We start from the raw sequence: 13,043 nt of genomic DNA, 5'->3' as shown, positions 1-13,043 counted from the left end.
TCTATTTCTCAAAACAAACGGGAATATCAGAATACAACCAGGATGACCGCAAGCTGTTGCTAACTGTAGCTGCCGTTAGCTAGTTAGCTCGGTTAGCCATTCATCCAGTGGTCCGAACTGGGTGCTCGTTGACCAGGGGAGCGTTAGTGTTTACACTGCTTGCACAGGAGCTTTTCTTTGCTAACTGGTTAGCACAGCTAACTTCAACTAAATATCTCTGCAACACAACACATACAGATCATTAATTACGTGTTATTTCTTCACAGTCTGTAGTTAATGTTTGAGTGTTTTCAACTAAAATTCTTACATATTGCGCCTTCACATAAATCAGGTATTTATAAAACTATAAAAAAGTGTGATCATATCATCACCATTACTGATTCCACTACAATAATCCTGAATTTTCACCCGGCTCACTCAGCTCTCTCTACCTGTTACTCTGCCCGCTGCCTTCTGTTAGAAACCAGCTGTGCACCTTTACCAATGAGCAGAGCCAGCTTCGTGCTTCACGGAGTTTGGCACGGTGTTCTCATAAAATAACTACCAGTGTTCTGCCAAATGCATAACACTGTTGTTACAGCATTTCAACACAAGCCACCTGTCTGCCAAAGCTCTAAACCTGCACAAATTGTTTGTATTCATACCTGTGTGTGAGGGTGTGCATGTGTGTGTGTGTGTGTGTGTGTGTGTGTGTGTGTGTGTGTGTGCGTTCAAACACTGAATCATTTCCCACAGCTGATGGTAACTAAATGTAGCCCTGTAGCACATTAAATACAGCTGCAAGTGGAGGGAGCAGCACCACTCAAACTCATTTGATGCTACCTGCTTGACTACTGTTGACTTTGAACACGATCGCACACTCAGCTATTGGTGTGTGTGAATACGTGTGTGTGATTGGGTCAGAATTTTGTTTTCTGTTATTAGATAGAAATTTCCCTCACAAAAAAATCTATCCCTGCTCTAAAATTGTAGTGTCCCGTGACCCAAATGTTGTGACACTCGTCATCCGTGGTAACTGCTGGGATGAAATATCAGCTAACAGCTTTTAACCCACAGAGCTCTGTATCAGCCTAATCCTGTCTGATTGCTATTTTCAGGTGTGGTGTGTGGTTTTGCTGGGTGTGAGGAATGAATGAGGATTGAGAGGTGGGAAACTGTTTATCCAACACTGCAGCAGCCGCCGTCAATATCGGCAAGGGCTTGATTGCGTGGCGGGGTGATGAGTGGGGGGAGGTTGGGCTGTCAGTGGCAACACACTGAGTTTTGTCCCACGCTGGAAGTTATTCCTGGGTCTCCCCTCCACGTTCCACAGAGGCTCGACTGTGGGGCTGCCACAGGTGGCTTTCACACGCCTGTGTGTGTGTGCATGTGTGTCGCCGCCTGCAGAGGTATGCACAGAATCTCAGGGACCCGTTGAGCCGTTGACAGCGAGGAATGCGTCAAGGTGTGTGTGTGTGTCTATGTGTTTTACAAGCACAAAGGATTCTTTTAAAACAATGCCTTCAGCGTCTTACATAGAACAATGCAAACCAGTCAAGGTTATCGCTTCCCTCCACATCAGTCTCATCTACTTAAACACACACTTAGCCTATCTGCAGCTGTCTGCGCCCATGTGGAACCTGACCTTGTATATGTACAGTATGTATGTAGTGTGTGTGTTGCATGATTCGAATAGCACCGCCTTCCTACGGGGTTATCTGATTGAGGGCTGTTTTCCGACCACCGGCAGTGCTGTTCAGCTTTTATAGGCACTCACCGCATGCCGCCAAGAAATCACAATAAAACAGACCTCAGAGCAGCTGTTGAGGTTGACGAAGTAAAACGCAGACTACTGTTAGAGACTTCTGCAACACTTTTCTCACAATAAACATATATATCTGATTAGATCATCACTGACAGATAAATACACCACCCAAGCAGGTCACATTTCCATATTATTTCAATGCAAATGTATAATGAGTCGGATGCACCATTTTGCATTAACAAACCGACACCTGCGTCCCGGGAATTCCTAAAAGACGAGCCGCGGGGCACTGGAAACACTAATGTCGCTAATCAATACTTTTTATATTTGCATTGGATCAAATGACTAAGTGTGATGTAACGTTGCTTGTAGGGACGGATGCACTGACAATTATCACCAAGTGTTTTCCTGAGCTCTAGCGGAGGCTGCCCAAAGTTGCCCCGCCACAATAATTTATATGCTTTTTATTATTTTATTTTTTTCTGTGATGTAAAAATGATCTTTAAGTATGTAGGACCTCTAATTATTTATTTTACATAAGCTGAGCACAGTGGACAATTTAGGATCTGTGTGCTTTGGATCTGAGTACCTTGTTGCATCCTGACAATATAGTGGCCCATCATTAACTTTCAGGTTTGACCCTTCAAGAAAAAAAGGTCCTAGGACCCCTGCTCTAAGAAGCCTATTAGCCTAATTTAGCTGGTTTAGCTGGTTTTGGTCGTCAGGCATACAAACTCAGCCAAAAAGCTCTGATAACCCCACTGTACACTACCTACACCAGACGAAGTAAGTGACACGTCACATAAAAAACAAGTTAATTTCCTTCTTTAGCTGCTGAAGTTTGTAGGAGACCAAAACAGCTAAAAGGAGAGATTATATTAGTCTGAGTCTACAGAACGTGGTGGGGAGAATTTTCGAGAAACATGACTCGGAAGGACTGACAGTGTTGCTGTCTGTCTGTTAAGATGCGTAACTAGGCAACTGTTTGCTAACATGTTAGCTTTGCCAATTTTACGACTTGATAGAAGTGTTTTAGGCTCGTTCTGTTGCCCTCAAGTGGCCAAAACTGTAAATTACTGCAGCTTTAAAAAGTAAAACCTGAGCCAAGTATCAAATTTAGAATTCGTGTGTTCCAACTCGGACTGTCATGACATCAGATTTTCACTCTTTCAGATTATCGTGGCTGAAAAAGTTCCCCATGATGATATCATTTCAATATCTATCTAGTGGAGAGTCTTTGTCCGTCATTTCGTCCAACACGCAAATAGTTGCGACACACTGGGTATTATGAAAAATACCCCCCGAAAAAACTTTTATATTTGGAAAATAAAGCCTGAACCCATATAAATGGCTTGATACTACTACAGTCAGGGGTTTTTGGTGTGATTTGGGTAAACTGAGCCTTTAAAAGAAGCCCATTGTGGCTCACTGTCAGTCTGACCACAGTAATGGCAGTGCTGTTACAGAGCCACACTTGTCCCGTCCCCCCGCTGTGAACTGAATGCTCCTGTTGCTGCAGAGAGGGAGGCGATGGAGGATGACAGCGGATGGAGGGAACATGCCTCTGCCCTCAGATAAAAATCAGCCCGTCTCCTTTGAGCTCCGACAACACTGAAACCTTACACTTCCCACGACACAAGAATCACTTCACACAAAACCTTCAGTTACCCAACAAGTTGTAACACGTAAAACCCAACATTTCCCCCCCGGGGGATTGGCAATGCAAATCCCTTCTGTTGTTCTCTCTCTCTTTCTTTTCTTGTCTTTTCTTTTCTTCCTTTGTTCCTTTCTCTCTCTCTCAGTGTTTTTCTTCCCCCTCCCGACAGGAGCAGCTTGTTGGGTTTATATCGTCCTTGTCGCTTTCCAACTAGCGCCTGAGGCAGAATAGCAGAGTGCACAATAGACAGAGAGAGAGAGAGTGCCAGTCTCAGCAGTTGAGAGCAGCAGGATAAAGTGTTAGACATCTAAAGAGGTTTACTTGGCGATAAACAAATAAAGACATTCTCATTGTCAACGCCGAGACTGACAGCTGTAATGGCAGAAGGTTCCCCGCAGGAACGTATCAAAGACAGAAAACCACAACACATCTCACTCAGCTGGCTCCGGCACAACAGTCTATTAAACAACAACAACGAGAAAGCTCATGTAAAGTACCTCACAAGCATTTCCACAGCCACTCTCGCCATACTTTGTCCCTGAACGAGAAACATCTGCAAAAGAAATCTCTCACTGATTGTCCCTTTGTCGACTGCGTTTAGTGACAGCGCTCTTACAGTAAGTTTCCAACCCGCTGTGCGGCCGTGCTTGGACAAGTGCGAACCACTGCATAAACAAATGTTATGGGGCGATGCTTCACAGTGAGTTGTATTTGCTTAGGGATGATAAATGAATCCAGATAGTGCTTGTCTGCCCACAGGGCCTGGCTCGGGCTGATTGTGGCAAGAGCACCTGAACACCACTGAAAGACGGCGCACCTTATCTCAAATCTTTAATTTGAAAAAAAAAAATCCATCCATCACTCATCGTTGAAAAACAGTGAGGGATGTTACTTTGCATGAAACCAGCTCAATTATGTTAGTCGGCAACTATTTTTGATCATCAAAGGATTGGTTTGAGGCATCTTTTTAGGAAAAGAAAGTCAAAGTTCTCTGATTTCAGCTTCTTAAACATGAATATTTGCTTCTTTACTCCTCTATGACAGTAAACTGAATATCTGTGGTTTGGGCACGAATGAGACATTTGAGGGCGTCATCTTGTTCTTTAGGAAACACTGATCCACATTTATCTAAATTTTCTTCCATGCATACCTCTTCCAAGGCCCAACAGTCCCCTTTATCACATCAAATTGCACTCACTCATAGATACCAGCAACCTAAATTTTTTTCATCACGATCCATGCATTACTCCCTGCGAAATAAACGGAAACGTGGAAAAAACACCCAGTTAAGTTAAGTTGCAATGTTAAAGAAAGTGAGAAAAAAAATCCTGGATTCGTCTCTTTATCTGCACCAAAAGTTAACGAGGTCTATTCTGAGCTGAGACCGATCCTCCATCCAATTATTGTTGAAATCTTTTGAGTAGTTTTTGTTTAATCCTGCTGACAAACCAGTCAACCAACAAACCGGCATGGGTAAAAACAGGCAGGTAAGGAGGGTATTAGATATCAACAATTATATTAAATGGCAACTATTTTGATAATGGATTTATTGGTTTGGGTACTTTTTAAGAAAAAAAGGCAAAATTCTCTGATTCCAGCTTCTTAAAAGTGAATATTTTCTGGTTTCTTTAACAGTAAACTAAGTATCTTTGGGTTGTGGATGAAACAAGACATTTTGAGGACATCATCTTTGTCTTTGGAATAAACTGATGGACATTATTCACCATTTCTGAACTGATAAACCAAGAAAATAATCAACAGAGTAATTTACATTGAAAACATAACTTGCAGCCCTACATCAGAGACAAGCATGTCATTTTTTATAAAAATTCGAGCCGAGTCAAACTTTGTGCAAAGACTAAAAAACATGTTTCAATGTCTATAAACTCAATTTAAAAGAGTATAGCTGGCACTGCAACCCCTCCATCTACCCTCTCGCCCTCTGTACTGACCTGATAGGGAGGAGTGGACGCGAGGAGATCCAACAGCGCTCCCTGACTGGAACAGAGTTGCGGACACAAGTCATGGTGACTGGCTCTCTCTCACCAGTAATGCCCGTCTTTTCTACTCTTCAGTTACCTCTGACCCCCCCTCCCTCCCTCCTGCCCCTGTCTCTCCTCTCAAGAGGGGAAGTACAAAGAGCCTCTTCAAATCCCACCATACAGAGGCCTCATTTGCATAATTAGCATGCTGTTGCAGGTAACCGTCGCTGTAGTACAGACGTGCATGATACCGATCGAACATCAACAAACAGGTGTGATAGTGTTTCTAACAAATCAGCTTTATCCTCGACTATGATTTCCTGGATATGCCTAGGGAGGGATAATACCAGAGCGGTGGTGTAAAGGCCAGGAAATAACGTGAGACGGGCTCATTGTTTCTGCTGTTCAACAACGTCTTAATTGAAAAGTGAGGAAACTTTAATAAACACGCTTTATTGTTTTTATTAATGCTTTTTCTGCTTCTAATAAATCCTGTTCTTTTTTATTTTTGAGTCAGAAAAGAAACTAAAAACCAGGCTGCAGATGCAGAGGCTGTCATAAACTGGATTTTGTCACAAACCATTCAACATGATTGAATGAAGAAAATAAATAACATTCTTTCCATGCATATGTTGAATGCTGGCTGTTCTCTACTCGTTGTACTTCTGTTAGATGAAGTAGCACCAGCTGCTTATGAGACAATATGACCATGACTGAGTACATGAAAGATGCTACATTCTCATATAACCCTTTATTTTTTGCATCACATTATTTTGGTCAGCCGGTCACATTTTGCTTTTTGACTGCCGTCATTTGTCAACGCAGTGATGTAGAAGAAAGTGCAGCAGGTTTCTGTTGCAAGCGCAACATTGCATTGTGTAATTCTTTTCCGAACTGCTACGCTCTCCCGTAGTGACGCGCTAAATCTGGCTTCCTCCCAGATTTAGTGACGCAAAGTGTTCAGGTTAGTGCTTTTAGCTTAGCAGCTACATTGGATGAGCTGTATGGAGCCATTTTTGAGGGATGTTTTCTACCTTTTAAAACAAGTCCCCATCTACTTAAGGTGTTTAGTAGAATGCTGCAACTCTGTTTCACTGTGAAGCTCCAGAAATGTTTTGCCGACTAAAAAAAGGATTCATATTGTTGACATCGGACACTATATACAGCAATATGGATACATCTGTGAGAGGGCAATACTGGTCGACAGATAAATCAGTAATTGTTTACATGTTCACCATTCATTATGACATGTCATCATAGCTATATGATGTATAGTACAGCAACACTGTCAAACAAAACAACACAAAAATAACCCACAATCAAACGTTCTACCTCTCACAGACTGTATGTGCTTCCTAACCCTAACCCCAAGATATGTAGACTCATTTGCAGACCACACACCGAATACTCAGCATTAATATCTGTATTAATCGTTTCACAAACATCTTTATCAGCTGAACTTGGCTCCAATAGTGGCCGACGGCTGCGCATCCCCCACCAGTCACCTAATTTACATAACTGTTTTACATGGAGGCTTCATACACGAAATCGAGCTAATGTTACTGTGTACCAGAGATAGTTTGTATGTAAATGACGTTTACTCGAAGTAGTAATAAATCATGAGCACGGTTGTTGCTGAGTGCAATGACTATAACTGATCATGTGCATGTGATTAACCCCTGATAATATCAGACCATTAATGTGCCATTTCTTGCTTCAAACTATCATTATTATATTGGCCTTTAAAATCTCCTATTGGCAGCCTTCTAGTTCTAGGGACTGGACATAAATGAGCAAATATGTTTTTTTTTCATCACACTGAACGATGATCTGTGATGTGCTGCCAGCCTGCACAAGGAGACAAGATGGTCCTGTTCTGCTCATAGCAACAGGTGTGAGTTTCAGCAGCAAGAGAAGTGCCGATGCTGTGGTCCATAGGCTGACTAACTGAAAGGAATAAAACGAATCGCTTACTGGTCCTTGCAGTCACACGCATCAAACATAGTATTTCAGTGTTAAAGGTGTTAAAAACACGGCTGACCTACTGTAAGCTGGGCATTTTGTCCAGAACTGTCAATTAACCCAAAGCCCCAGCTGAGTCAGTGTTCTCAGAGCCCCCCGCTAGTGACCTCCAAAACAAAAAAAAACCATACAATTCACACCTGAACTCCATACACAGATTCATGCTTGGTTCACGCACCTTTTCATACTGTAATTTTTTTGCCTTTCAAACACTTTGGCTCGCTTTATTTACCTCCCCCTGACTGACGTTCAGGTAAGTTCAAAAGCAGCTTTTCAGTGAGATTTCAAGGCCTTCGGAGAGAATGCGCACGCTGAATGCGATGAATAAGATCACACCGACTGATGAAGTCTCAAAGACTTGCATGTTTGGGGTCTTGATTTTTCATTTATTTTATTTGAAGAGGTCAATAAGACGTCCACACACACACACACACACACACACACAGCAACAGACACACACAGTGGTGGAACAAAGCTGCCTTGCGTTGCTGACTAGGCCTCATTAGAGAATGAGCTCTCAGGACTGGAGACACAAAAGCCTTGCCCTCTTCTCCTTTCCTTCCCCTCTCTTCCTCTGTTCTCTTGGCCTTTTGATGTCAAGGGTACTGAACCATATAGTGCGTAGTCCAAAGAATAAGCTCATCAAGAATACACACTCGGTTTCCCCCTTTTTTTTTTTTTTGTTATCTGGCGCTGAGTCGGTGTGTGTATGTGTGGCCGAGAAGCGAGCACAGGGAGCTACAAGGCGTGATAAGGTGCTGTTGTTTCGTGGTCGCTGGTCAGCTCATCACACAAAGAGTAGTGTTGGGAATTGAGTGATAGAGACATCACAAAGACTACATTTTACTCCTCTTTTCCTCTTTGGAGTTCAGGGGCTGTCCCATAGACGCCCACCCACTCAGATCCAACACAACACTATCTCACACTTCCAATTTCTCCCATGAGTCCATAAATATTAGATAAACACCAAATAAAGTAGAAGTAGCTGCTAGAAGTTGAAAAATGCCCCATGAGGACTGAAGAAGTAGAGAGTGTGATGCCGTTTTATTCATGCACTTTGACTGTTTGTGGCAGATGAATTGATAAGGACGTGGAACGTTCTGGCGAATGATCACAGAGTTTCTGTGTCTGATGAAAAGATCATCTGTGCAGGCAGCTGTGGTGAATTTGAGCAAGTTATCTAAAAAAGTCATTTCTGATTGGAGTTTCGTGTTTGGGATGAATAAAAGCACATCCACCCGTCGGCACACACACTCACGGACAGACACACACCGGTCTGTTAATGCATGACCACAGGCAAAACAATCAAACAAAAAGTGTATTATGTATCAGACGGACAAGGAAGAGGACATCAACGCAGCCTAGTTAAATTTAATAAAATTAGACACCAGTGCTGAGGAGAGGCAAGTCGAACAATTGCCTCAGCAATTTGGAAACACGACATTTTACGGCGCATTGATGCATATTATGGATGAAGAAGAAATCAGCTGTTAAGGGGATGAATGATGTGCTAGCCACGCTCGTAAAACTCACAAAAGCTAGGCTTTCTGAACAAAGTCGAAATCACAGTCTGTATTCTAATAATACCTTCTGCAACAGATGTGTGTTTACTTTAGAATACGGACAATAAACCCCCAGAACACATTTCGCTGCGTTATTAAAGTCCCACTCCAGCCAGCGTTACTTCCTGTCTAATGGTTGTAACCAGACTGCCGTTCTAGCAAGCTCGAAACTGTTAGCGTGGATAGCGATAGCAACGATATTGGCATGGACATTAGCGTGAATAGCGATAGCTGTCACTCAAACATAAGGTCATCTTGGGTACTGAGGAGCTGCAGAGTTTATTCATGGTCACACTGTAACCTGCACTGTACCTGTTAACTATTTCTGTCTGCTCTGAATACAGCCTCCGTCTCTCTCTCACTCATCCATCCCAAAAAAAAAGCTGGGACGCTGTGCAAAACTTAAATAAAACAGATTCATTGACAAACAAGCAGGGTGTGCCGACTAGTTTTAGAATGTGTTACCTGATCCCATGTAGAACCTCGCCCCGTCATTGCTTATGAATGACCGAGCTTTTCGGGGATTGTCCCTTTCTTTCCCAATCGTGATACCATCACCCGTTACAGTTAACCCGTTCGCCTGCAGACTGTCTGTTGTTGCTCCTGTCACAAGTGACAGTTGACATATGTTGGTGGTGTCAAATTCAGAATAAGCAAATATTGACAAGCGTCACAGAATGATGAGGTCAAACATTAAATAACTCGTCTTTGCTGTTGTTAAGCGAGTACACGTCAGAAAGGATCAGCACATGATCACATTGTGTTTTATTTAGGATTTACAGCTTTTTAGTGATTCATTATGAAGCTGCTGCTACTTTTTAAACATACAGACAACAGTGTAATGTGCTGTTCCCTTGTAGTGAAAAATGATTAAAAGCTGGCTCTCCTCATTAATCATTAAGAGGACACTGTTAATAAGGTGCACTGACTCTAATAATCTACAATAGGGCTAAGGATGCTAATGATTAATCAGTGATTGTTTAATTACCCATACAGGCTGGAGACCGGACTGATCAGCAGCTAATCCAGTTAAGTTCATCCAAACTGAAGTCGCCTCGGCTCCTAACTGTGGCTGCTGCCTCTTTCACTTGCAGCATTATCTCCTGCTGAACTGATCTGCTGAAGTTCTAACAAGGACTTTCAGTGAACGAGCGCATATGACTCAACCCTGACCGCGGAGATAGGCTCATTTTCTTAAATAAAACCACCAGGACTTCTTCGCCTGTTGTCAGGAGATCAGAGCAAACAATTTCATGGAGATAAGCTTCTTTGTAGGCTGTGGCGCATTTTTACTGATACGAGAATGAGTCAGGCTTTGTTTGTAGCTCTCTGCGTGGCTTCTGCCAAGCAACTTCAGTTTGGACATTTGTTAAACAGCAAAACTCTTTTCCAAAAGCAGTAAATATTCTAATTTTACAAGACTTTAATGCTGAAACGGTAACTGATTATCTTCATCGCTTACGATCAAAGAAAGACTGCTTCAGATTAGCATCCTAATCAGGACAAAGGGCTGTGGGTGTTGTAGGGGAGGTCTCAATCAGTCATACCCTCTTGACTTGCTCTGAGCACATTACTGCACTTTCTTCTGTGCCGTATTGACTGACGGAGCTGTCAGGGTTGTGGTTTCTGTTTCTCTTTGTGGTGCGGTTAGGTTTCTACAGAAGTGATAAATACAGAAAGCAACATCCTTTATGAAGTGTCAGCTTTGGTTTCCCCTCTGACATTAACCTGGCATCTAGTAACACACAACTAGTGAGGCTGTAACCAGGCACCTACAGCACTACGGAGCACACAGTCAGGTTCTGCTCCGGAACAAGGGGTATTTTTAGGGTTTTGTTACACCACAGTATAAACTGTGCATCCACAGCGTATGAGGCTATATTTTACTGTGGGATGTGTATTTACAAAGTGGCATGCGATTTGGCAGTTCACCTAAAAATAACACAATGGTTTTATTTTCTCCTCTTTGTCTAAAAAAGGACAAGGAGCTGATTTGGAGAGCAGCCCTGTCAGATGGAGCAGAAGGACGGATACATTCAGATGAATGCTAATTGAAAATGAGGGGCATACTCTTTATTTTTTCTACATGCTCGTCCAATACAAGCGGCAAAGCTACTGTATAAGCAACGAGCACAGAAATATGCTGAAGAAAAACAAGGACTTTTTAAGTGATATCTGAAAGATTCTGAGGCGTCCCGTCAGTAATCTTCCAGTCAACAGGTTTAAGACTGGAGGTAAGTGCACAGTTCAGAGTTCACAGCCTCTCCAGACAGCCTGCGCTGTGCTGCCTTAATTTACTGCTTTCAAGCTCAGACTGTTTGTGCTTTTCCTGTAGAATTATTGTTTCAGTGTCAACGAGACAAGAAACAATACGACAGCATACGTTCTCTATGTTACACAGCTCAGTTTTTGTCTCCGCCGTCTCTAAAGCTGTGGGGACATGTTTGGAGTGGAGAGTGTAAACAACCAACCACTAACGTATAGAAAATATATAGTAAAGCAATGGCCACAAAGTGACAATGCATTAACAGCATACTACTTCTACTTATACAGAGGGACACACATCGACACAGACAGACTAATAATAATAATAATAATAATACGGGATACCAAAGAATATTACAGGAAACTATCAGAACAGCTCTGATGAAGGCCCGGGGTTGAAATGATACAACACAAAAACCATTTCAGAAAATAACAGGGTTTCGCGGTATTACAGAATTATTCTTAAGATCATCAGTTACAACGACCCTTAAACACATGAAGACAGAAGGGTTTCTTCGGTTGAATACAGGCTTTATTATAATTCCACAAAATATTATATCCTATATATTCTTTATAACACTAATGCAGGAGAATTCAATATCACAGATAAGTCAATGTACATCAATAAATGTCAGTTTTCGTACACCACGGTATACTTTCACATCAGTATACCGCTGCAACACTATGCAGGTCATATTTTCTTAATATGGAGCTATTCACATGTCAAACATGGTCCCAGTCACATGGTCATTTGTCCTACTGACTGGTTGTTGAGTGTAAAGAATGTAAAGTTGGGTCTCATCTAATAAGGACATGTCAGAGGGCAGAAGCCAAACAGAGCCAAAGAAAGAGATACGAACGCAAAGAAGTTGGCGTGCAGCAGATTCATGACTTGTTTGTCGTCTAAAAACGTAGTATTTGGTTGGTTTTGGTGGACCTAGCAGCGCACACCTCTGACTGTCTTAGCCAGTGCTCTGAGTGCACAATGTTTTTCAGTCATTTGCTTATTTGGCGTCATGTGTATTTGCATGGGAAGCGATCTGTGGCTGCTTTGTTCGACTGTTTTGGCGGTTATATCAGAAGTTTTATGCCACAAAGCCTTTAGGAAGGTGATTTAATACAAACATGGACAACGGTTGAATATATATTTAGTTGAGCTGGATGAATGGATCATGTACAGGAGTTAATAAGGTTTACAGGTTTACGTTGACTTTGCACCCTTAGACTGAGACAAACAACACATTGTTTTCAGGTATTTCAAAAATATATTTCAGTTGCAGGTTGGTTAGGTTTAGGTTCAGGCAACAAAACTACTGAGTAAGGTTCAGGGAACTATCAACTACTGGAATGGGTTCAGGAGAAGATCATGGTTTGGATTAAAATAGTAAGTCAACGTCTACTTTTGGTTTCATACAGAATCTATTCAGTGGTGGTCGCCTAAATTATCTCCGTTGTCCATCCAATGCGCACTCGTCACACAGGGACAGTCTGAGTGAAACGCAAAGATCAGTCTGATCATCCGCTGCTGTAGATCACACTACCTCAGGAGTAAACAAATGTAACATCCCAAAGACACCATTAAAACACAGCTCAATGCATTAGTCAAATATATATAACATTTTGTTAAAGGGCCATTCTACATTATGAACACTTTTACTTCTGATCAGGTTCATTTTACTGATAATTTATCTGTGCTTTTACACTAATGTAAAACTAAATTAACTGTAATTGGACTGCAGGGCTTTTACTTGTAAAAGAGCATCCTATAGTGTTGTACTTTCACTGAATTGAATGATTTGAATACATCTTCT

General features: G+C 42.0%; 1 protein-coding gene across 3 annotated transcripts in view; it reads right to left on the bottom strand.

Moving 5' to 3' along the window:
• The window catches only part of sox13 (SRY-box transcription factor 13), a gene marked incomplete at both ends in the record, with an annotated part of 48,483 nt that overhangs the window by 23,573 nt on the left and 11,867 nt on the right, over positions 1-13,043 (bottom strand). Inside the window, one exon of one of the 3 annotated variants that reach the window (XM_084348064.1) lies at positions 5,354-5,427. The exons of the other annotated variants lie outside the window; for them this stretch is intronic. Coding sequence (XP_084204190.1) covers positions 5,354-5,427 — 74 coding nt within the window. Of the gene's footprint in view, positions 1-5,353; positions 5,428-13,043 lie in introns of those variants that run through there. 3 annotated transcript variants of the gene reach the window in all.

This window comes from Pagrus pagrus (genome assembly GCF_965226575.1).
Source record: "Pagrus pagrus genome assembly, chromosome: 3".
In the NCBI taxonomy this organism is placed as follows: domain Eukaryota; kingdom Metazoa; phylum Chordata; class Actinopteri; order Spariformes; family Sparidae; genus Pagrus; species Pagrus pagrus.
The sequence above is the reverse complement of the archived record's forward strand: the minus strand, read 5'-3'. Positions and strand labels throughout refer to the sequence as shown.